General features: G+C 46.1%; 1 protein-coding gene across 10 annotated transcripts in view; it reads left to right on the forward strand.

Annotated features, from left to right (window-relative positions):
- The window catches only part of LOC105520269 (40S ribosomal protein S17), a 108,756-nt gene that overhangs the window by 82,340 nt on the left and 1,359 nt on the right, over window positions 1–25,057 (forward strand). For 3 of the 10 annotated variants that reach the window (XM_011953881.1, XM_011953883.1, XM_011953884.1), the window contains 9 exons: window positions 5,523–5,749; window positions 7,403–7,655; window positions 9,522–9,635; window positions 9,956–10,045; window positions 10,898–11,034; window positions 13,822–14,020; window positions 15,980–16,074; window positions 16,689–16,769; window positions 18,539–20,013. In XM_011953881.1, the coding sequence (XP_011809271.1) occupies window positions 5,523–5,749; window positions 7,403–7,655; window positions 9,522–9,635; window positions 9,956–10,045; window positions 10,898–11,034; window positions 13,822–14,020; window positions 15,980–16,074; window positions 16,689–16,769; window positions 18,539–18,649 (1,307 nt within the window). In that variant the 3' untranslated portion in view covers window positions 18,650–20,013. Of the gene's footprint in view, window positions 1–5,522; window positions 5,750–7,402; window positions 7,656–9,521; window positions 9,636–9,955; window positions 10,061–10,897; window positions 11,035–13,821; window positions 14,021–15,979; window positions 16,075–16,688; window positions 16,770–18,538; window positions 20,014–20,796; window positions 20,801–22,590; window positions 22,709–23,005; window positions 23,158–24,133; window positions 24,240–24,755; window positions 24,822–25,057 lie in introns of those variants that run through there. The other 7 variants (XM_011953878.1, XM_011953882.1, XM_011953877.1 and 4 more) reach the window with 6 other exon arrangements.

Genomic DNA, 25,057 nt, shown 5'->3' on the forward strand with positions numbered 1-25,057 from the left:
AAAAAAAAAAAAAAAAAAAAAAAAAAAGAAAAATTAGCCAGACATGGTGACATGCTGCTAGCTACTTGGGAGGCTGAGATGGCAGGTTGAGACTGCAGTGAGCTGTAATTGTGCACCTGCGCAGTAGCTTGGGTTACAAAGCTTGCTCAAAAAAAAAGAATAGCAATGATCTTACATACATTGGTACGTAACAAAACAGTTAACTTTAGTCAATTTAAAGTTGATACACTACTTTGATTAAACTGTCATTCATATTCCAATTTTGTCAAGTGACCCAGTAATGTCCTTAAATCCTTAATAACATTTTTCTCTTTGTGCTCTAAGTAGGCCCTTGCTCCTTTTGGTTTTGCTCAGTATGAGCTTACAAAGTCCCTTGGGTTGTCTTGAATGTTTTTCACAATGATCAGCTTGTTTTGGCTATCACTTTTCCTGAAACTATGATAATCCTTACCACTCTTTTTTTGTACTCTTACTCGTGCTTGGTTACTCGGTCTGTCTTGCCTCCCTGTATTGTCCTCCACTCCTACCCAGTGTTTTCAGAGAGTAAATGTCCTATGTAGCCATGTTGACTTCTTTATCTGATGCCTTTTTTTTCTCTTAAGTATATTTACCATTTTAGTGTGAGAACTGTATTTAAATTATAACGTCTAGTCTTTTTTTTTGAGACAGGATTTTGCCCTGTTGCCCAGCCTGGAGTGCAATGGCCCGATCATGGCTCACTGCAGCCTCAACCTCCTAGGCTCAAGTGATCCTCCTGTCTCAGCCTCCTGAGTAACTGGGACTGTCAGTGCGTGCCATAATGCCTGTCTGATTTATTTTTTTAGAGACAGGCCTTGCTGTGTTGCCCAGGGTGGTCTTGAACTCCTGACCTCAAGCAGTCCTCCTGCCTCAGTCCCCCAAGGTGCTGGTATTACAGGCATGAATCACTGCACTCGGCCATAACCTCCAGTCTTTAAGTCAGAGGAAATAATTATATATGAAAGATGTTTGGGTGTGATAAGGCAATTGATTAGGAATTTGAAGTAGCAAGCCTTGAATTTGTATGGGCCAGTGCTTCTCAAACTTAATGTGTATACACATCTCCTGGGGATCTTTTAAAAATGAAGATTCTGATTCAGGTCTGGGGTGGGACCCAAAATGCATTTTTAATGAGTTCCTGTAGTGGCAAGGCCCTAGATAAGATTTAAGACCCTAATACTCTAGGTCCTAAAGCAGGGACTTCTGGTAGGCAAGATCACTAGTCTGTAGTTGATGGTCTTACAGGATTCAGACAAAGGAAAGGTGCTGAGGAACGTGAAGACAAACAGATGTGGAGTTCTAAAGATTAAAAAAAAAAAAAAAGTAGCTAGTGAATGGTACTTGGAGTGGGAAAGAATCCAGTCTCTGTCACTCATTAGCTGTTACTTTTACACACTGACTGCCCCAAGTCTTGGTTTCCTTTTGTTAGGATACAGTAATAATAGCCACTTCTTAGGATTTGGTGAAGACTGTTTACCTAAAGTGCTTCTAACACAGTGTTTGGCACATCACATGCTAGACGTTCAGACGTTCAGTAAGTTGTTAGAAGCTTAACTGAACCTGGTCCAGATTGCAGAACAGATGAATGATCATGAACTGTGAGCACTTAAGGAAGTAGAGTTTGTTAGTGACCAACTTGGGTTGTCATGCCATTTTCTACTTAGGCAGGTTTATTGCTAGATTAGAGGATCACTACAGAGATAATTCCTAGTTTTGGTACAGGAATTTGACAAAGCCTCAAGATATCTTCGTAGGCACAGTAGAGAACTTTCAAGTTGGTGGAGGCAGATGGGTTTGTGGCTGGTGAAACAGGTGTACCAACACAATAGTGAATACAAATTGGTGTGAATGAGAAAAGGGCTCTGTAGTGCTTACCATGTTGCTTTTTTGACTCTTTCCAAAATACCTTTTAGAAAAACCTTGGGTGAGGACAGTTACCAGAGCCCATATTTGCCATCTTTGGTGTTTTCAGACACAAGCCTTTGGGGCAGCATCCCTTCTTGAGTATTTTTTCTGGCATTCTGCTTTATGCTGTTTCCCCCTTGACAACTCTCAGAGTTCTCTGCTGTGCCACTTGAAACTCCCCTTTTCCTGGGTTAACAGACTGGCCTCCTTCTTGTTACTGGTGCTTTAGCTGAAGACTTTTCCTTTAAGATGCTGCTATGCCAAGTAGAGTCTACTCATTGTCCCAGGTCTCTGAAAATCTCAGTGTTTAACTCCAGGCCCAGTTATCACCATAGGTCTCTTTAGTGTCCACATGAATGACTTACCTAATATTTCAAACTTCCCACATTCTAAGTCAGCCGTGTCTAGTTCCATACTCTGGACCTTGACATCCTCAGAGCTCTTAATCTTCACTGTCCCACCTCTTCGTGTTTATCTCGTCTGCCACCCTCATTCTTCTTACCAGCCTATTGAAAACACTGATTTTCCATTTATTTGCTCCCAATCTATTGACTTTGTTCTGTCTTTAGCCTATAATGCACAACCCATTCTTCATTTCCTTTGTTGCTGTTATCATCAACTCTGTTGTCCCATTTATTCCTTCATACCCCATTGGGGGAACAAAATCGTAGCTCTGGATGGCTCCAGTGTCCATCCAGGTATCTGAGCTCTGCTGGAGAAAATCCTTTAAGTCCAACTTAGTTTTCTCTTTGCTAGGCGCTGGTTCCTACTGGTACTTTTCCTTAGTTTCCCTGGTCAGCCTTCTTTGCTATCCACACAATAGCTCTGCAGATGGCCTTTTTCTGTGTCTCTCAGTTACCCTTAAGATAAAATCAAGCGGGTGCAGTGGCTCATGCCTGTAATCCTAGGACTTTGTGAGGCTGAGACAAGAAGATTGCTTGAGCTCAGGTGTTTGAGACCAGCCTGGGCAACATAGTGAGACCCTGCCTCTACTAAAAATTTTTTAAAAATCAACCGGATGTGGTAGATATTACATGCCTGTAGTCCCAGCTGTTCTAGAGGCTGAGATGGAAAGATTGCTTGAGCCCAGGAAGATTGAGGTTGAAGTGAGCCACTGCACTCCAGCCTGGGGAACAGAACTAGGCTCTGTCTCAAAAAAACAAATGACAATAAGATAAAATGAAAACTATGTAACTTAGTTGTCAGGATTCTCTGTGATTTGAATTGTTACCTCACTGTTCATCACCCTAACTTGTTTTTGTGAAATGTGGAAAAGGATGAGGCCCTCTGGGGCATTGGTACCACTTTTAAGACCGATGCATATGATCTGTTGATTTTTCACAGTGCCTCTTTGCCAGTCTTTGCAGCATTAGGGTGGAACCTTGAATAAAATCTTCTCATATTCTGCCTTCTTAGGGCATGGACTCTACAGACTTTGATTTTGGATTTCTTTCAGGCAGGAGTTTGTCAAGGAATTTATTTTTATTTTTTAGACAAGAGTCTTGCTCTGTTGCCCAGGCTGGAGTGCAGTGGTACAATCTCGGCTCACTGCAACCTCTGCCTCCTGGGTTCAAGCAATCCTTGTGCCTCAGCTTCCCGAGCAGCTGGGATTATAGGCGTGCACCACCACGCCTGGCTAATTTTTGTATTTTTAGTAGAGATGGGGTTTCGCCATGTTAGGCAGGCTGGTTTCAAACTCCTGACCTCAGGTGATCCACCTGCCTCAGCCTCCCAAAGTTCTGGGATTACAGGAGTGGGCCACCACACCCAGCCAAAGGATTATTTGAGAAGTTTGTCAAGGATTATTTCTGATGGTTATCAATCCAAGCATTTTGAGACACTTAGTTTTAGCATACAGTTAAATGCTAGAGCTTTGAAAACTGCTTCAAAAGGCAATTTCAAAGTTAGGAATGTTTCCTTGAAAAGCAAAATGCTAAATTAACTCCTTGGTGGATGTGATGTGGCTCCACCCCACCCACATCCCACAACATACATATTAGACTGGCTAGATATAAAAAGACTGACCAAACGAGGTGTTGGCCAGGTTGTAGAGGCACTGAAACTCTCATCACTGCTGGTGGGAATGTAAAATGGTATAGTTCCATCTACTTGGAAAACAGTATTATGGCAGTCTCTTTAAAAATTAAAGCTATTTTTACCACAAAATAGTAACTAGATAAATAGATATATCTATAGTTTCCCCTGTGTTAAATGTTAAGAATACACCTACCATGTCTTATCCAAAAGGGGAGGTCATATACCTAAGGGAGAGTGGGCTGGTCTGGTCCCATATTAACAGATTTTTGGGATCTTGTGCATATATTCCATCAGTGGCATGTGTGTCTGGTACCCTGAAAGCATGCATTGATTTTGATTTCAGTCTTGAGAGGTTTATTCCTGCTTCTTGGGACTCCAGCTCCAGACAAGCATTCAAACTGACTTAGAGGCCTGGGAGGAAGTCAGCTCTGGGTGACCTGTGTTTCATTTCATTGCTAGTCAGGGCTGAAGTGGGGCCAATCAGAGCCAGTTATTGAGCACTTACACATATTATTTTGGTTTTACCTCAGCCATTTTGAGGTGAATGTTCTCATTCTTCAGATGAAAAAAAAAAAAAACAAAAAAAACCCCTTCAAATTAAGTCTTCTTTCCTAGATTTAGCACACCCATAGCTCCATGCCAAAGCCCTTTTACTCCTCATCCTTGTAGATAGAGGGTATGCTTTGCTTAGGTTCCCCAAGGCCAAGTGTGGAAAATGTTGCTCTTTTTTTTTTAATGTTTCATGTTTAAATATTTATTATGTGCTGGGTACGACTGTGCTGAGCTCTTTCCATCTGGTATCTGATTATTGAGCTGTCCTAACAATGTTATGAAATAGTTGATACTCCACCCTAGATGCCAGTGAGAAAATAGAGGGTCAGAGAAGCTAAGTGAGCTTCCCAGAGCTCACAGACATATACAAGAGGTGTCAGACACAGGACTTGATCCCAAGCTTGTCTTAAGTCAAAGAATGGGCATGACATTCTGCTTCCATCCTAAACATTTCAAGTTCAGGGGTACATTGAAGAGAATCTGTCTATGTTAGAAGTTTGCATAAGTGAACCTCTCACATGAGGTGATATGCTTATGCTATACCAGATTTCTGGGGTGTGGCCTGAAATTCTATATTATAGCATTAGAAAGGTGGGAATTCTTCTAATAAACAAATTGGCAGCAGTAAAGATGAAGTATGGTTTGAGATTTCTGACTGTGCTGTAGGTGTATCCAGGCATTAATATAGCAGCTGTGACCAGGGTCCCCAGTGACAGTTTCCCAAATGCTGGCATTGACCTTTAAGCCTGGGTAGTAGAACCCAGCAGTTTTGCTGCTACTGTAACAGCAGGAACTCTGGTCTTCAGTCAGCCTGTAACTTCCTCTAACAGGGCCCTTGTGGCCAGGTCTCAGAGCTGGATATATATCTGTTCATTATATTGTGTTTTGCTGGCATGCTTTTAGTGGCCTTGCCTTTGGTATCTCTTGTTGGGTGGCTGTAGGAGAAGAAAGAGGCTGTTGGCTGCAAAGAAAACTAAGAGGTCATGAGGTTTCCTTTTTTGTCCTCCTAGTACTGAGCATGCTCCATAACCCACTGGGAAATGTCCTAGGAAAACCCCCCTTGAGCTTCCTGCCTCTGGATCCCCTTGGGTCTGACTTGGTGGACAAGTTTCCGGCACCCTCAGTTAGAGGATCACGCCTGGACACCCGGCCCATCCTGGACTCTCGATCTAGCAGCCCCTCTGACTCAGACACCAGTGGCTTCAGCTCTGGATCAGATCATCTCTCAGATTTGATTGTATGTAACTCATTTGGGAAAGGGGGGTTGTGGGTGGAGTTGCCTGTGTGTGTCCAAGGGGAAGGAGGGTACAATATCTATGGGATGCCTGTCCCCTGGAATGCAGGCTGGGAGATGGGATGAGGGGAGGAGTGGAGACCATTGTGGATATTTGTAGAGTTCTCATCCTTAACAGAAAAGAGGATGCTTTGAAGACCCATTGAGCAATACATTTCAGGACCTGAGCTCAGGACTCTCATTTTACTAGCTACTCCAGGAGTACTGGAAAACACTTAATTTCAAAAGTAAATGTGAGGGCCTTAGCAGTGTTCTGTTTCTTTACCTACACGGGGTGCTTGCTTTAGCCCTTAAACTGTGTCATTTTTGTACTTTGATGTATGATATCTCAAAAGCAATAACTTAAAAAATTTCAAAGTAGTAATTAGCAGAGATAGGATTTTAATCCAGATCTGACTGACTATGGCTCCTATATTTTTTCCACTGACCCATGTCAGCTTTTAATTCATGCCATGATGAATCTATGAAACACTGCCTCGGTTAATTTTTGCATTTCACGTTCCTTATCTATAGCCATGTATGATGTGTGTGGTCTTCATGCTAAGTGGAGTTGGCAAATGAATTAGAATAGGTAGGGGATATTATAGATAGAGTAGTACAGATAATATAGATAGGGGATAGTAGAAGTAAATACAGGTGGGATTAGCAGTAAGAAATTACCCCAAAATAAGAATACAGTTTCAGATGCCTTATAAGCATTTTTTTTTTTTTTTTTTTTTTTTGCCAAATCTCCCAAGCTGAATGTGCAGTGAATAGAATGGCTTATTTTCCCACCTTCTTCTCTTCCCCATACCCAGGACTGGCAGCATTGGTTGTGATCGCCTGTCAGCCTGTCCTAGAATGTGGAAGTTGGTGTTGGTGTTCTCGCTGCCCATTGGTTTTATCTGTTAAGGCTGCTTTTCTAAAAGGACAGTCACACGTGGGTCTCTTTGCTTCTCTGGGCTGCAGTTACCTCTTCTGTAAAATGGGGTCAGATACAGTGCTGGTAGTTCTATGTTACTTAGATTGGACCCAGTCTTGAAAATTTATCTCATGACTGATTAATATTTGGGGATTTTAAAATGTTCTGTCAATGAGTTATTCTGATAATGTGGTATCATTTCACACATGTAAATAGAATTTAAAGGTTTGACACAGCTTATAGTGTTCTGATACATTTATGATACAACACAGAGCTGTTATAGATAGCATTTTTGGCATTCGACTTTTTTGAATCTGACCAAAGAAAACAAAAAATATGAAGAAACTACATCTTAATTTTTGTTTATGGTTCTGAAAACTTGGAAAGTATATATGTAACAGGAAGAGTATGGGTCAGTGAGATGTACCTTGTTCCCTAAATAGAATATGATAAATGCATTTTAAGTGGCTATAAAGACTGGCAATATGGAAAAATTGTTGAATGAGGAGAGAAGGAGAATTTGTTTAAATTATAGTCTAACTAGAACTAATCAAAACTGCTCAGGAAGAAAGTCTAAAAGAATATATATCAAATGCTAAATGTCTGTTGGATGTTTTTAATAATTTTTATAATGTGATTATTACTTTATAACAAAACTGTCCTTTAAAACCCTGTCTTCCTTTTTCCTCCCCTAGTCAAGCCTTCGCATTTCCCCACCTCTGCCCTTCCTGTCTCTGACAGGGGGTGGCCCCAGAGACCCTTTAAAGATGGGGGTAGGGTCTCGGATGGACCAAGAGCAAGCTGCTCTTGCTGCAGTCACTCCCTCCCCAACCAGTGCTTCAAAGAGATGGCCAGGAGCTTCTGTGTGGCCATCCTGGGACCTCCTCGAAGCTCCCAAAGACCCCTTCAGCATAGAGAGAGAGGCCAGGCTGCACCGACAAGCTGCAGGTGAGTGTGCCTTGAGCATGTGTGGGGCCTTCACCTTGAGCATGTATGGGGCCTGAGACCTCATTCTAGGAGCAGAGAGGAAGTGACCTTAGTTCACACGCTTGTGAACTGTCTAGAGGAGGCTTGGTTGCACGGTGAAGTCTCCAGATCTGCAAAGAATTATCTTTCTGTGGAGTAAGTGCTAATGGGAACAAACTCAGGAACTTCTTGAGGCTGAGTGGAGAGGAAAGAGGCAGATAATCTGGCACATGCATGTGCCACAGCACAAGGGGCTGGCTCTGTCTCTCACTTGTGCCCTTCCATGGAGACTGGCTGTGTGCTGCTCTTGCTTTTACTTCTTCCACGGGTGGATGTCCTCAAAAGAAACTCTGGAAGGGATGTCCAGAATTTTGTCTACCCTCTCCACATTCTAATTCAAAGACGGTCAGACACAACTCATGCTGGAGCTTTCTTCCCCGAGGCTTTCTGATTGGTACACTCACGGATGCACTGGGGAAGGAGGGGTCCATTTGTCAACCTCTAAGGTAAGGAATGTCACCAAATGTCCTGGTCTCTTAGGAATCCTTAAGGTTCTGACATTTAAATTCTCTTAGGCTGGCCTTGGTAGCTCAACACTTAAGCAGAGGCAGCAGGATGGCTTGAGCCCAGGAGTTGCCCAACCTGGGAAACATAGCGAGACCCCATCTCTATATATTTTTAAAGGTTTAAAAAATAAATTATCTTAAGTATGTATTGTTTTTCATCTTTGTCTAGTACCGCTCCAGGGAGATGTTCATTAACCACTGGCTCTTCTGAGGTCTTGAGTTAGTGTTAGTTTCTCCATTCCATTTGTTTCTGTGTATCTGTTTGCTCACAGAGTTGGGCTGGATCTCATTCTTCTCTGATAGTGCTGTGCCCTGTTCACCTAATGATTTTGGCAGCCCATCTTAGTACTTTTTCTGGTGCCATTGTTTTCGTATGAAATGACATTACCATGCTTTTGGATGAGACCATTCTGTTTTTGTCGTAAAAGATTGCTGACATTGCCCAGTTTCTTGCTGTAGCAACACCTTGGGCCTATTCCTTTTAGGAAATGTCCTTCCACATCTTTGTCCTGAATGAAAATGATAGTTCCTTTCATTGGCTGTCTGCCTCTTTGCTGAAAGAGGAGGGTGAAATAAATGGGCAAGAACTAGCTAGTCCTCACTAAGGTCAGTCTCTGATTTGGAAAGGTACAAACAGTGAAGACAGGGTTGAAGACTGATTATCTTACCATGTTGGCATCAAGGAAGGCCCATTGTCTATTTGGGTGCTATAAAGATGGGTCTGACCTGGAACAGCTGTGACATTCTTGTCTTACTGGGTTGCTAGTGCTGGTTTTTATTGGCAGTGTCCTAACTTCTGTGATTAATGAGTTCAGAGCCAAGACAGGGAAACAGAATAGAATGTTTCTCATTTGAACACTGGGGAGAAGGCCCATTTGTACCAGTAAGCCTGTAAGATGTTGTATTGCTCTGTTTATTTTCAAGTAATTATGAATTAGTAGTACTGTAAGCAATAACAAGATAAAACTGCTTTGTGGTTAGCATATTAGTTGAATGTTTGAAAATAACATGGGGTGTAAATTTTTACCCTACACATCTGGTTTGGCATTCCTTTCAATTTTAGTGGGGACAGAATTAGCAAAGTAGGATTATCATACTTGACTGAGTGGATTGGTGAGACATAGGTTTCTTGCTTTTAAGAATAATCATGGATATTCTCTCAGGCATCTGGGCAAGGATTGTGGCCAGTCAGGTTCTTACTGGACAAGTTTACCCCAGGGAAGAGTGGTGGCTTTGCTGATTTTCTAACCTCCCCTGTTTATCTCTTTGCTGTCTACCGAAGCTGTGAATGAAGCCACCTGTACCTGGAGTGGCCAGCTTCCTCCCCGGAACTATAAGAACCCCATCTACTCTTGCAAGGTGTTTCTAGGAGGTGTTCCTTGGGATATTACAGAAGGTGAGCTGTGTCTAAGACCTCCTGCTTTAAGAGTAGAAGGGTGGGGCATGTCTTTCAGGAGCATGAAACTTGGAATTGAGGCCAGGGGTTGAATCCCCTGCCTGAGCTCAGGGGTATTACATGAATGTCTGAGGGGAGAGGTGCATTTCGTAGACCCCCATAGTGCTCCTATGTTGGGAGCTTACACCAGAGATCAGCATCCATTTCTGAGTTGTTTGTCAGTGGGGATGAGCCAGGGAAGAGAACGCTGGTGATTCTGTGTTTGCGTCTTTACTGGGAAGGATGGTTCCTCAGCTTCTGCCATTGTTTTCTCTTTGCAGCTGGATTAGTTAACACCTTCCGTGTGTTTGGCTCTTTGAGTGTGGAGTGGCCTGGTAAGGATGGCAAGCACCCCCGGTGTCCTCCCAAAGGTAATATGCCTAAAGGTAATAAAGACATGGTAGGAGTTTTTTTTTCCCTTCCCTAGAACATAACTGCACCTGTGGGTGCTGGGATGTCACAGCTGCATGTTGGTAACATGGTGGGCACTCCAGGGCACAGACCTGTCATCTGTCAGCACTTTCTCTTCAACCTAACACGTCCCTCTATTTCTTCTGAGCTAATGTTCCATCTGTCCAGACTTACACAGCAGTGGGAGCTGCCTCTGAAACCCCTTCCTTGTACACTTCTCTCTAAACCTGAACCCAAGCAGCACCTTTCCTCTCAAAATAAGGTGTTTGAAAAGCTTTCCCTTGCCTGCCTGTCCTGCCCAGTTACATTGTTGCCTGACCTAATTCTGAAGTCCCTTTGGAGTTGGCAGGAAAGAGGACCAAGCATCTAATTCCTCACTGGTCTGAAATGAGATCCCTTCCCTGTAGAAAGGAGCAGCTGCTATTTTCACCCTGCTCCATCTTTATTGAACTGAACTAATGGTTTAAGTAGGCATTTAAAGCAATAACTGCCATCCTTCCTGCCCCCAGGAAAGCCTGGCTCCGCTGACCTGAACATGCTGTGTGTTCTGGCATAGAGAGCTGTGGGTAATGGTGGGATCTCTCTGTCTCAGCTTGCCAGTCCTTTCCTTCACCAGGGTGGGAGGGAGGCCTACAACCCTGGGCATCTGCATAGCAAATGCTTCCACTCAACAAGACTTTTCAGGAGTAAAACAAAAATGTATCTTATACACAAGGCCTTCTTTCTTGGAAGAAACTCCCTGCTGCAAAGCCAAGGCTGAGGAGTGGCCACCTAAGGGATATTAATGCGATTTTTCCTCTCATTGGGAATAGGGTATGTGTATCTGGTCTTCGAACTGGAGAAGTCTGTCCGAGCCTTGCTTCAGGCTTGCTCTCATGACCCGCTGAGCCCAGATGGCCTGAGTGAATATTATTTCAAGATGTCCAGCCGAAGGATGCGCTGCAAGGAGGTGAGTTAGCGTGATGTCCTTTCTAGATGAAAGTTCTTGGCATATTGAGGCACTGGATTTTCTTGGGGTAGGTGGATAGGCAGGCTGCAGGCAAAGAGTATTCCTGCTGAGGCAAGAAGGCTCTTCTTCCACAATAAAATAGCAGTATCCTCTCAATTACATAAAAAAGAAAAGAAAGCAACCTTTGGGCCTTAATGGGGTGTGTGCATGCACACATGCGCATGCCTGCCCATGGTAATCAAACTGTCTCCCAGCCTTTGCTCTACTCTTCTTTCTTGTAGCCAACACTTTAGTTTCAAACCTCTTGTCTTAGAATTGAAATTGAGAACAGCAAACTTCTCTACTTGTACTTAACTGATAAACCTACAGCTGTTTTTCCCTGGTCCTGCCCTTCCTGTGCCTTCTTACCTCCCAGTCTAGGGGGTGAATTCCTCTTTAGCCCACACCCACCTGTGGGTCACTTCTTCATTCTCATTTGGGGCTTTATTTAGTTTTGTGGGTTTTCCCCATAAGATTCTCTCTTCCTACATCTTTTCTAATATCAGCCGTATGTATCCTTGGCAGCATGGGTCTCTAACGAGTTTATCTCACCTGGGGATCTCATTGCACATTCTTGGGCCTTATCCCAGACTTACTGAATCACTCTGGGTGGAATTTAGGAATCTCCAACTGAACAAAGATCCCCAAGTGGATCTAGTGGATAGTGTTTGAGAATCACTTGTCAAAGCAAGTTTTGAGCTCCGGAATCAGTGTGGTGTTAAAATCAGATTCAAGAGCACACAACTTTTGTGACACAGGACTAGATATTTAATATCTCTGAAACTTTGTTTCCTCTTCTCTTCTATAAAATGGGAAACTAAAATGCCTATTTTAGTAAAAAGATCAGTGATTGCCAGGGGTTTAGCATGAAGGGATGAATCAGTGAAACTGTTCTGTATATGGTGGATACATGTCATTATACTTTGGTTCAAACCCATAGAATGTAAAACAAACACCCAAGAGTGAACCCTGATGTAAACCATGGACTTTGGGTGGTGATGATGTGTCAGTATAAACAAATGTTCCACTTGCATGCGGGATCCTGATAGTGGAGAAGTCACACAAGTGTGGGGGCAGAGAGTATTTGGGAAATCCCTATACTTTCTGCTCAGATTTACTGTGAACCTTAAAGCTTCTCTAAAAACAATCTATAGGGTAAGAGGGGAAATGCCTATTTTATTGGGATGGTCACATTAGATTTAAAATAAATCCATGTAACAAAGCTGGCTCTTGTTCTGCATTATTGAGAGGGCAGGCTCGTCCTCTGGCTACCCACAGTGACCCACAGCTTTTCTACCTTCTCTGCTTCCTTACTGTGTGGAGCTTGTGTAGTCATCTCGCCTTAGTAAATGTTCTAGGACTTACTTAACATGCTCCTTCCTCCCCTCCTGCTTTCACAACCAGAGATGGCCATATGCATATCACAAAGCCCCTCCCCTTCCTCAGTGCCCCTGTTGACACCATCCTGTCTCCCATTCCTTCCTCATCACCTACAGGGATTTAATCTTTCTTTGATTTACTGGCTATAGGCTGATGCGGTTCTCCTTCCTCTCTGACTTTTCTTTTTCCTTTGCGTTCCCCTCCCCACCAGCACCAGTATAGCCAATCTTTGACTCCCTCCTATCTTCTTTTCTAGTTCAGATAAATGACTCACTTTTGTGGCTCCTCTCATCTTTAGACCCAGATTCACCTTTCTAGCCTCATGTCCTACCTGAGCCCCACCTTCCTGTGGTACCCTCCTTCAGGATGTCCTGTAATCCCAAACTCTTTTGTGGGCAAAATGGGCTTTTGCATCTTCCAGTGAAATTGGCTCCCCTCTCGTAACTTCTGCCAGGTCCTCTCATCCCAAGACTGTGTAGGCCCAGCATCTACCAGGCCTGATTCTTCCTTGCTTGCCCATCCTGCTTATGCCATCTGAGTTCTGCAGACTCTCTGTTGAAGAATCTCTTTGGTCTTGGCCTGTTCTCTGCTCATTGCCACCAGCCTTGTCCAAGTCTTAATCACCTGTCCTTTGAAAGTACTGTTTTTGCCTCCTTGCTGGTTTCTGCCTCAGATCTCTTCCTGCTTGAAGACATATTTTTAGATCTTCACTTCATTCTGGAGTTCTCCACTTGCTCTACCAGGTTTTGTTCAGGGTCAGGAGATTCAGAGGCAAAGGACATGGTCAGCCCCAGCCCTTCAAGACTCCAGGGATCTTGTATGTGACTTTCTACCCAGCCTCTCTTCAGTCATTTCCACTGCTCTGGGCACAAACTCTCTGAAGCCTAGGTTGGGCCAGTAACCATCTCATACAGATATCATAAGCACTCCCATCCCTCTGTCCTTTAGGATCCTAGCCTTTAATTTCTCTGTGAGTCCTTCCTTTCTTGAGGACTTCAGATTATGCTCTTTTCATCAGTGTCCACAGCCCTTTGTTGGAACCTCACAGTTGGAAGTTGAAATAGAATGCTGGGCTCCTGGGTTTGGTCATGTGGTACTTTTTTGCTTACTCTCCAGCATGAGTGAGTACTGTGTCCACTTGTACCATTCTGGACACATGGACTCAGTAAAATTCAACTCCAGTTGGGGTGGCATAAGGGTGGTTTATTGGATGCCTGTGTGCCTGAGACTGGGCAACAACACCTTTTCACCCCTGTAAGGGCCTTAGCAGCCCAGCTTCAGTATCTCCAGAGCATGTGCCTTGCCATGCAAGCGCCTCTCTCTCTGTGGCTCTCTGCCAGGGCTGATACACCTTTGGGTGGTTTTCAGGTGCAGGTGATCCCCTGGGTATTAGCCGACAGTAACTTTGTCCGGAGCCCATCTCAGAGGCTTGACCCCAGCAGGACGGTGTTTGTCGGTGCTCTGCATGGAATGCTAAATGCTGAGGCCCTGGCAGCCGTCTTGAACGACCTATTTGGTGGAGTGGTGTATGCCGGGATTGACACAGATAAGCACAAGTATCCCATTGGTAAGTGTCCCACTTCTGTGTGCTAAAGCTTGGTTGGCCCCTGGGAGTAGACCAAGATTGTGATACTTCCCCATGGGAGTGAGGAGAGAGGCCTGACCCAGGTCTGCAGATCAGCATATACCAGCACCATAATATCTTTTTCTAGACAAGTCACGAGTACTGGCCCTTCTGTATCTAGCCCTCTACCCACCATCTCCCATGCAGTGGGAGAAAAAGCAGTTGGAGACTACAAGAGGTGATAAGAAGTGAGAATGAGGTGTAGGAACTTTGTTGGAAGCTTAGAGTTTACAGCCAAACCAGTTTGGAACAGACAACAGGTATTCATGAAAAGGCTGCAATTCTCTGTACTTGCCCGATTTCTTTTATTAAAAGTTCTTGAAAAGCTCTGGCATTATCTAAGGTCAGAGACCAGGTCAGGCTGGAGGAGGACTTTGTGAGTGAGTCAGGCAACGGAGTGTGTGGCCTGTGCTTCCCTAACTCAGAAGTCTGTGAGCTTAACCACTAGGTTTTGATCAGCTCCTCTGAGAAAGGAGGTCAGTTCACCAGTCCTGGCAAAATGTCAATGATGGGGTATGGAGGTGGAGCAGAGCCTGAACTCTATGATTAAGATGTGGCTAACCCACCTCCCCAAATGCTTAGTCTTCACACCCACACTGAATCTGGTCAGGAAGGAGCACCGTGTACTTACCAATGCTGTGCAGCAGATTGAGAACAGGGACTTCAGAAGCTGCAGGAGCGGAGGAGGCACTTGGCAGGATGGGGCTTCTTCCAGCTCTCTTAATAGGTCTCCAGAGTGCCACCAGGCTAGGAGAGGTTCAGTTCAACTGCTGGGCTTACCTTACCCTTCAGACAAGTGTTCTATCTGCATCTTGGCTTCCACTCTGAAACCTTTAACCCTACCTATGCTTCTACCTGCACTGAAGGAGTCCCTTCCCCTTCCCCTTCCCCTCCCCCTCCCTTCCCTTCCCATCCCATCTTGATCTGCAGATTCTTCCCCCATTCTTGAATGGTTTGCACTAACATGATCTCCACTGTCAAATATGGTACGAATATGGTAGCCACCAGCTAAATGTGGCCCCATTGAGTTTTGGAAACATGGCTATTGTCACATTTGGAAATAATATTTTTAATATATAGGGTTAAATAAAAATTTTTTTTTTTTTTGAGATGGAGTCTCTGTTGCCGTGCTGGAGTGCAGTGGTGCGATCTCGGCTCACTGCAGCCTCCGCCTCCCGGGTTCAAGTGATTCTCCTGCCTCAGCCTCCTGAGTAGCTGGAACTACAGGCGTCTGCCACCATGCTCAGCTAATTTTTGTATTTTTAGTGGAGACGGGGTTTCACCATGTTGGCCGGAATGTTCTCCATCTCTTGACCTCATGATCTGCCCACCTTGGCCTCCCAAAGTGCTGGGATTACAGGCATGAGCCATCATGCCCAGCCAATAAAATATATTATTAAAATTAATGTCACCACTGTTTAAAATGTCAATGTGATGACTAGAAAATTTAAAATTACGTAAGGGCTGGCCATGATGGCTTATGGCTATAATCCCAGCACTTCGGGAGGCTGAGGCAGGAGAATCACTTGAGTGATCACGGATCGTTTGAGTCCAGGAGTTCGAGACCAGCCTAGACAATATGGTGAAACCCTGGCTCTACAAAAAATACAAAATTAGCCAGGTGTGGTGGCTTATGCCTGTAGTCCCAGCTACTTGGGAGGCTGAGGCAGGAGGATTGTTTGATCCCGGGATGCAGAGGTTGCAGTGAGCTGAGATCACGCCATTATATTCCAGCCTGGGTGACAGAGGGAGACCCTGTCTCAAAAAATAAATAAAGTAATATTGTAGCTCACGTTATATTTCTGTTGGACAGCACTGGTATCATAAAGGGTTTCCTGCATTTTAAAAGAGTAGCATTTGGGAGAATTTGGTTAGAAGGGAAGCTTGTGTCTTTTGTCCTAGGATCTGGTCGTGTGACTTTCAATAACCAACGGAGTTACCTGAAAGCAGTCAGCGCTGCTTTTGTGGAGATCAAAACCACCAAGTTCACAAAGAAGGTGAGTTGGCTGGTTTATGCCCTTGCTCTGAGGTATATGAGAGGGGTTTGGGCAGTTACTACCCAGGGCAGGCCTGAGACCTGAAGCTGTGTTTGTGCTGGGTGTGTTTAGGGAAGTGAGCCAAACTCCTGAGAATTAACATTGAGGTTAGGGTTTGGGAGTGGGCTTGGTCTTTGTACGCCCAGGAGGAAGGGAACTGGGACTGTTGAGCCTCTTTAGTGTGTAGGGTGCCTTCCCTCACTGTGGTATTTCTCTGGCATTGCTAAGTAGCCTGACTTCCCATTTTCCAACCTTTTGGGAATCCTCTGAACACTTGCCCATATTGCTAATTGATAGAGGGCTGAGGTACAGTTTGCCAAGAGGACCAGGCATATTAAGGTGTGTGGTTGCCTGAATCCCAGAGGCATCCAGCCTGACTCTGCATGGTGTAGGAGTCAACCCCTTTCTGTGCTTCAGGCCCATAATTCTCTGCAAGCCTCCTTTAAAACAGGCAAATAACCTGCATTCCGATATCCTGCATTCCTGTGTGTGGCCAATAATATGCACTTCTTCTATAGCCTATTGAGCCTCCTGGTAAGAAGAGCCACTTCATCATCTTATTTTGCTTTGTGCAGGTTCAGATTGACCCCTACCTAGAAGATTCTCTGTGTCATATCTGCAGTTCTCAGCCTGGTCCTTTCTTCTGTCGAGATCAGGTGGGTCCGATGTCTGTGAAGTCCCTGCCCTCAATTAAAAATTGTTTGCTGGGTGTGGTGGTTCACACCTGTAATCCCAGCACTTTGGGAGGCTGAGGCGGGCGGATCCTGAGGTCAGGAGTTTGAGACCAGCCTGGCCAACATGGTGAAACCCCGTCTCTACTAAAAATACAAAAATTAGCCTGGCATACCGGTGGTGTGTGCCTGTAATCCCAGCTACTCGGGAGGCTGAGGCAGGTGAATAGCTTGAACCCAGGAGGCGGAGGTTGCAGTGAGCCGAGATCACGCCACTGAACTTCAGTCTAGGGCAGAGCGAGACTCCGTGTCAAAAATAAAAAAAATTTTTTTTACGCCAACTTCATGACATTATTGAATGTTGGAGTTCCGAGGTACCTTGTGGTGTCTGAGAGCATAGAGGAGGCAGCAGTAATGTTTGCTGAAGGTCAAACTGGGGACACACTTTAGATAGCTTTATCCAGAACTCTTAGGAAAATATGTTGAATTGAGTCTTTATACTTTGGCCTTTTTCTTGCCTGGGATGTTGCTATGCAGTATGCCACTATTGCTGAGAGGTGGTTTTATAGATGATAGAAGCCTGACTGGGTGTGATCAGCAGTACGTAGAAGCCAGGCTCAGCTGCTCTAACCCTGAGGCCTTCTAAGCTGATTTTTTCTCTACTCAAGGGCTTCCGACCTCCTTTGCATCTGAACTTCTGGACGACTTTGATATTTGCACCCGGGCTGTACCCACAGGTGTCAGTGATAGGCAGAAAGCAGCGAGCTGGCTTTCTATTGAATGTTCCTGGGTGATGGAATGTGGATCTGGATGTGTTTGGCAGTGCTTCTCAAACCTTAATTACAGATACATCACCTGAGGATCTTAGATTCTGATTTGGTGGATTTGGGGCGGACCCTGAGATTCCATGTTTCCAACAAGTATCCAAGTGGTGTCAGTGCTGCTAGTCAGCATCATCTTTTGACAGGTGTTAGGGGAAGTTTGGAACCTCTTAGGACACCAGCAACAGTCCATCCATGCTTAGCGGGTGCTTTTTAAATTTTATTTAAAATTTTTTTGCAGTAATGCCATTGCTCAGATTTGGAGTCTCCTGTATATGGTTAAACCGAGGCTCTCAAGTGAGAATTTGAAGTTAAGTTTGGATTGTTAGCTAAAGCCTGAGAATGAGTATCTCTCTGATCAGGCTCATCTACCAGGCTTTTATGGATCTGGATCTTTCACAGATAATCTCCATAGTCAGATAATTGCTCAGAGATTAGTGGCTTGCCTGAGGTTACACAGCAACCCAGAGATGGGACTAGACTGAGAAACAAACCCAGTCACCTCTCCTCACTTAATGGGAAGAAAGCAGGATGTTGCCTAGCATTAGAATTTGTAGTCAGTGTCTTTATACAGTCTCCATGTTAGCAACCATATGATACAACTACTTTGTAGGAGGTGAGAAGGGCAGGGGAATAGGAGAGCAGCTGTCATAGTTAGAGGAGATAAGAGAAACTAGATTGGTCTCTGTACACACTAGGAGCCCAACGTGTTTAAGTATGGGGACCTGTAACAAGGATGGCGGGTTTGCCATAGTTAATCAGGCTTCTGTGTTGGGGTGAGAGCGCTTCTAGGGACCATCTCTTCTAATCCATAGAGGCCATCGGGAGTCTCCCACCCCGTCTCCAAACAGAACAAGCAGCTCATGCAACAGCTCCTGTGTCTGGTGCTGACACAGGCATTATGGCATCCTCCTTTTTGTTCCCCCAACCCAGGTCTGCTTCAAATACTTCTGCCGGAGCTGCTGGCACTGGCGGCACAGCATGGAGGGCCTGCGCCACCACAGCCCCCTGATGCGGAACCAGAAGAACCGAGATTCCAGCTAGAGGAGCTGGCCTTGCCCAGTGGCCTGTGGCGCCTGAAGCTGGCAGGTCAGGCAAGCAGCCTGCACCACCCTGCCATTGGCGACCAGGGAGCTGGCTTCCCGAGGACAAGGGAAAATTGTAGTCACCTTTGCACTTGCTGAATCTGTCTTTGTTTCTGCACTAATTAATGCACATTGAGTTTTGTCGGGTTTTGTTTTCAGGGGGTATGCCAGGGGCAAGGACCCTCTGGCTTACCCTCCAAGCGACTCTGTAGTTTTCCCAGATTTTAGTTCCTCATTTTGCAGATGAAAAGCGGGGGAAAAAAAAAAAAAACTACATGTCCAGAAGGTATTGAGGTATTTACACAGATGCCTACACCTAGGTTTATTTATTAAAAGCGCTTTTTTACATTCCTTGCAATACTGATGGTGATGATGCGCAGGTCTCATTGGTTTCATTCTTGCAGTTGCCATACAGTGCCTTTCCATTTATTTAACCCCCACCTGAACGGCATAAACTGAGTGTTCAGCTGGTGTTTTTTACTGTAAACAATAAGGAGACTTTGCTCTTCATTTAAACCAAAATCATATTTCATATTTTACGCTCGAGGGTTTTTACCGGTTCCTTTTTACACTCCTTAAAACAGTTTTTAAGTCGTTTGGAACAAGATATTTTTTCTTTCCTGGCAGCTTTTAACATTATAGCCAATTTGTGTCTGGGGGACTGCTGGTCACTGTTTCTCACAGTTGCAAATCAAGGCATTTGCAACCAAGAAAAAAAAATGTTTTTGTTTTATTTGAAACTGGACCGGATAAACGGTGTTTGAGCGGCTGCTGTATATAGTTTTAAATGGTTTATTGCACCTCCTTAAGTTGCACTTATGTGGGGGGGTGGGGTTGATAGAAGTTTTTAATCACAAAGTCACAGGACTTTTTTCTTTTGTAACTGAGCTAAAAAGGGCTGCTTTTCAGTGGGGGCAGATGAAGGCTCACAGGAGCCCTTTCTCTTAGAGGGGACAAGTACCCTTCCCTTATATCTTTAATTTGAGGAATGTATGAGCTAACAGTTGCAGTTGACTGAAATGCTACTGGAATTTGAAAACTTGACTTTTTTCTTTCCTTTTTTTTTTTTGAAAAAGAAAACACAAAAACTACTTGCCCCTCCTAGGGAAGCTGTGTGCCAAAGAACCAGTGTCATAACCCCTCCCTCCTGCTGAGCTGATGTTGCATTGTTGCATATCCCAGCTACTCTGTGGGTTTTGTGAAGCTGTGTGTGAAGTCTCTACCTCATTGTAGTATATGCAGGCAAGACTGCACTCTCCTACAGATGTGTGGAGTAAGCTGTGGTGTAGTTTTTTTGGCACATAATAAACACGTTGCAGCAGAGTTCTGGTTTTGTCTCTATGTTTGAGGTCTGGGAGCAGGGGGCTAACAGGGAGTAAGGGAGTAATGGCGCAGCCGTAGCTTGTTTCCTTGGATTTCTGTGATGGGATCCCGGCCCAGGATAATAGTGGGACCATATGGGAGACCTGCCCTGTGAGTACTTCTTGGTCCTTTCCATCATCAAATACATTTTGGAGATGCCTCTCCAGTGGGTGGGTGCTTCTAGTCCAAATATAAAAAGTCCTCACATCTAAGCTTCTCAGGGGTCCTCACAGCCTCCAGGCCCAGCCTGGAGAATGCTGGAGGCACAGCTGCTCATGGGCCAGGAGAAGCCACTTGTTCTCAGCTTCTCCTGCAAGCCTTGGCCTATTACTTCTTCAGAGGCTGCTCATCCTCTTGTACCCACCTATGATGACCCAGTTCCTTTCTGAGAGGGAGTGATTTGGTTTTTGCTGTTCAGAGAGCCCTATCAATTGAACTTTTTCAGAGCTCACAGGATCTGTGGCAAGGTCTGATTTTTTTTTTTTTTTCCAGTCGAGTTGGCCCGGGCCCAGCTGTAGGACTGATTCTTTGGGAACCTCTAACTTAGTCTGAGGTGGAGGGAACCCTGCATACTGAAGCTGGCTCTTGTAAGAGAGGTGTTAGAACTATTGGGCAAGGTGGGGGAGTCTCCTCACAAAATGAGAGGCCTGGCCGGGCACGGTGGCTCAGGCCTATAATCCCAGCACTTTGGGAGGCCAAGATGGGCAGATTACGAGGTCAGGATTTTGAGACTAGCCTGGCCAACATGGTGAAACCCCATCTCTATTGAAAATACAAAAAATTAGCCGGGTGTGGTGGCAGGCGCTTGTAATCGCAGCTATTTGGGAGGCTGAAGCAGGAGAATCACTTGAACCCGGGAGGCAGAGGTTGCAGTGAGCCCAGACCATGCCACTGCACTCCAGCCTGGGCAAGAGTGAGACTCCATCTCAAAAAATAAATTTAAAACAAAAGGGGAGGCCAGACTGGGCCCAGTGGCTCACGCTTATAATTTCAGCACTGTGGGAGGCTGAGGCAAGAGGATTGCTTGAGCCCTAGGGGTTTGAGACCAGCCTGAGCAACACAGGGAGACCCCCATCTCTACGAAAAAAAAATTAGCCAGGCATGGTGGTGTGTGCTTGTAGTTCCAGCTACTGGGGAGGCTGAGGCAGGAGGATCATGTGAGCCCAGGAAATTGAGGCTGCAGTGAGCTGTTAACTGTGTCACTTCACTGAAGCCTGGGCAACTGAGCAAGACTATCTGAAAAAAAAAAGGCTGGCCGGGTGCAATGGCTCACACCTGTAATACCAGCACTTTGGGAGGACGAGGGCGGGCGGATCACCTGAGGTCGGAAGTTGGAGACCAGCCTAGCCAAAATGGCGAAACCCCGGCTCTACTAAAAAAGTATACAAAAATTAGCCGGGCGTCGTGGCGCACGCCTGTAATCCCAGCTACTTGGGAGGCTGACGTTGCAGTGAGCTGACATCGCGCCACTGCACTCCAGCGTGGGCGACAGCAAGACTACGTCTCAAAACAAAACCCTGATCTTTCACTTTGGGCCTGACAGCAGCTTGATTGGAAGTTTGCTCCCGCAATTCTGAGATTCTGGCCTTTTATTTTGTCCCAGTGCTACTTTTGGTGCCACGGTTTCCTGTCCTTCAGGTTTCCATCCCCAATCGAGAGTCCGATTGGAGTACCCAAGGTGCGTTGAGGAATGAGGCACAGCTTTGGGCTGCTTAACTCATCCAGCCTGGCCAGCTCAGCCTTCCCCCTATCAGGTAGGGGCCTAGGACTGCTGTCAGCCCAGGGAGCAGAGTTGGAAGAAGGGGCAGCCTGAGTTGGTAGCTTCAGAAGGCCCTGGTTTGGGGATGGGTATGGCAGGAACAGTCTGAAGATGGTGGATGGAGAAGGTGCCTGAGGTGTTGGGAGTCCTGCAGGTGAGCTGGGCCCTTCACGTCAATATTGGAGAGGTTCCTATGTGCTAGGCGCTGTTCAAGCAGTAGGAATTAGCTAAACAAAATGACCATTACTGTCATGGAGCTCACCCCTAGTTGAGAAAAATAAGCCGAGTCACACGGCAAGTGCTAGGAAATATAAGCAGGGATAGTGAGGGAGTTATTTTACCTAAGTCTGAAGGGAAAGCCCTCTGATAAGGAAACATTTGAGCAAAGGCCCAGAAGAAATGAGGTATGTCTCTCCCAGTCGCACCCTGTCTCTACCTGCCAAGTCTCTGGCCAGCGGAGTGGGTGGGGACCCTGGGCGGCCGTCATCCCGCACTTCCTCATTGTTCCGCGGCCCTGGATCGCCTTCCTTTCTCGGTCCTCCCGAGGACCGGATGCCTCTCCTCTCCCTGGCGTGTGTGGAAGAGATGGACCGCTCCTACGCTAGAGCACAGCACACGGGCGGTCCCATTAAAAATCAGATGAGGGAGAGAAGCGAGCCCAAGTCAACCGAGGGGGAGCGTGGAGCGGAAAGGGAGGGGCCGTCGGGGGCGGGACACACCCCGCCCACCGGAGGGGCGCGCCGCCGCCGCTCCCGCCCCACTCCGCCAGGGGGCGCTGTGTGGCTCCCGGGTAGGCTCAGCGCGCCCGGTACCGGCGGAAGCGGCTTTCTGGCCTAAGCTTTAATAGGCCTCGCCTGTCCTTTCTGTTTCCTCTTTTACCAAGGACCCGCCAACATGGTAGGTGTTTTGGGTCGAGGCTGCCATCCTCCACAATCTTTTTCCATCTGCAGCTTCCCGCGGTCTTCAGCCCACAAAAAGAGGCCCTGGGCCGGGCGGGCTCGGAGCCCTGTCAGGCTGGAGCGCAGCGGGAAGGCAGCTTCCGCATTGAGCCCGGCGTCCGTCACTGCCCAGCCGGGCCCCTTCTCCGGCTCAGCGCAGCCGGCGGTCCCCAACCACACCCGCCGGGGCTCGGTGCGGCAATCTTCCCAAAAGGTTGCGCTGGCTCGTGAGTGATCCTGTGCTCTCCACCCGCAGGGCCGCGTTCGCACCAAAACCGTGAAGAAGGCGGCCCGGGTCATCATAGAGAAGTACTACACGCGTCTGGGCAACGACTTCCACACGAACAAGCGCGTGTGCGAGGAGATCGCCATTATCCCCAGCAAGAAGCTCCGCAACAAGATAGCAGGGTGAGTCGGGGCTTCCTCGGCCTCCGGGGCCCCGCAGCCTGTTTATGTGCTCTGCCGCCCTCCGACTCTGTAAGAGACGGTACTGTGGTGGTTTCGTTAGCCTGAGACTCCCTGGTGTCCCGGAGGAGGGCTAGAGCTCTGCGTGTGCAGGATTTCCGTTGTGAACTTTGGCTTGTGTCATGACTGGCCGCAGTGACACTGGGTTGGAGGTAGCCACCATCAGAGCTCTTGCCTTGTAGCTACGTTGCTTTTAGGTGTCAGTTTTCTTTTCTTCTTTTTTTTTCTTTTTTTTTTTGAGACGTAATCTTGTCCTGGCGCCCAGGCTAGAGCAGTGGCGCGATCTCAGCCCACTGCAACCTCCGCCTCCCGGGTTCAAGCGATTCTCCTGCGTCAGCCTTCCGAGTAGCTGGGATCACAGGCACGTGCCACCACGCCCGCCTAATTTTTGTGTTTTTAGTAGAGACGGGTTTCACCGTGTTGGCCAGGCTGGTCTCGAACTCCTGACCTCAAGCGATCCGCCTTCCTCGGCCTCCCAGATTGTTGGGATTACAGGCGTGAGCCACGTGCCCGGCTAGGTGTCAACTTCTAATGCGTTCTTCACAGTTGCAGTTACTGTTCGAGAGATTTATAGGAATATGGCCTGGAAGAATAGTGCCAAAGTCAACGTATTAATTGCCAAATTATGTGAATTTGAAATTGGAAGAAAGAAAATGAAGGCTGTGAAGGGTCGTGAAATTGCGGGGGGGGGGGGGCAGTTGATCACTATGAAGGAGAGTTTGAATAGAGTGTGAGAAACCAAAGGGAAGGAATGCGCAGGCCTGTGGAGGTTCTATGTGTGGGAGGTCCCACGATAGTCCTCTCCCTTCTCACTGTGGAAAAGAACTAAAGCGGGTATTTATATATCTACATGTGCTGAGTACCAGGTGGGAGTTGATTTGTTTTCTCACGGTTCTCTTTGGCTATGCGTGCTTTGTAGCTATGTCACCCATCTGATGAAGCGGATTCAGAGAGGCCCTGTAAGAGGTATCTCCATCAAGCTGCAGGAGGAGGAGAGAGAAAGGAGAGACAATTACGTTCCTGAGGTAAACTTTCTGGATATTTGGGCTTCTGGCTAATCCTCGAATGATAAAGCTGTGGGTTCCGGCTTCCAAAGGGACCTCAGCTGAATCTGAGACCTTTTATCCATACATTTCCTAACCAGCTGTAGGTGCCCATAGCCCCCTATCAGTTTATTAGCCTCCATTCTGCTCTTTTGGAACTAGTTTAGTCCGTATTTCATGGGAGCCCTTAATAATGTTGATTTGATGATTGCTATCGTGGCATTTGGGTTTTTCATTTGCCCCTAATATGGTGTTCCTTGGTGTAAACACAGACTTCAAGTGTTCTGAATACAGAATAGACGTATTGAGGGCATGGGAAGGTAAGACCAGAAGAACAGGTCATTGGGGTCTGTAATACTGTAGAGACTGCTTGCCTTGTGAGAGGAATGCTGTCCTTGTGCGACCCTTCTTCATATTTAAGAACCTGGGGAAAAGAGGAGGAGAGGTGAGTGATAATCTCATTGATTGGTATTTTGAGCCTATCTCGTTTACTTCTAGGTCTCAGCCCTGGATCAGGAGATAATTGAAGTAGATCCTGACACTAAGGAAATGCTGAAGCTTTTGGTAAGTGTTTGCTGGATTCCTAAAGTGGTATTTTCCTGGTCAAAAACCATCAGTAGGTCTTACTATCCAAGGTCACCCAGCTAGTAAGTGGCAGAGTTGGGAATCCCATCTAAACTTCTAGCCCCTAAATTGGACCGCTTTCATAATGGGTGTAGCGAAAGTTGTGTGCATTGAGTTTGCTCGCCTCAGGATCATGATTCCCAAATCTAGTGGCTTCCAGGATACCTTTTCTCTCT

Source organism: Colobus angolensis, unplaced genomic scaffold, assembly GCF_000951035.1.
Source record: "Colobus angolensis palliatus isolate OR3802 unplaced genomic scaffold, Cang.pa_1.0 Scaffold376, whole genome shotgun sequence".
Taxonomy (NCBI): Eukaryota; Metazoa; Chordata; class Mammalia; order Primates; family Cercopithecidae; genus Colobus; species Colobus angolensis.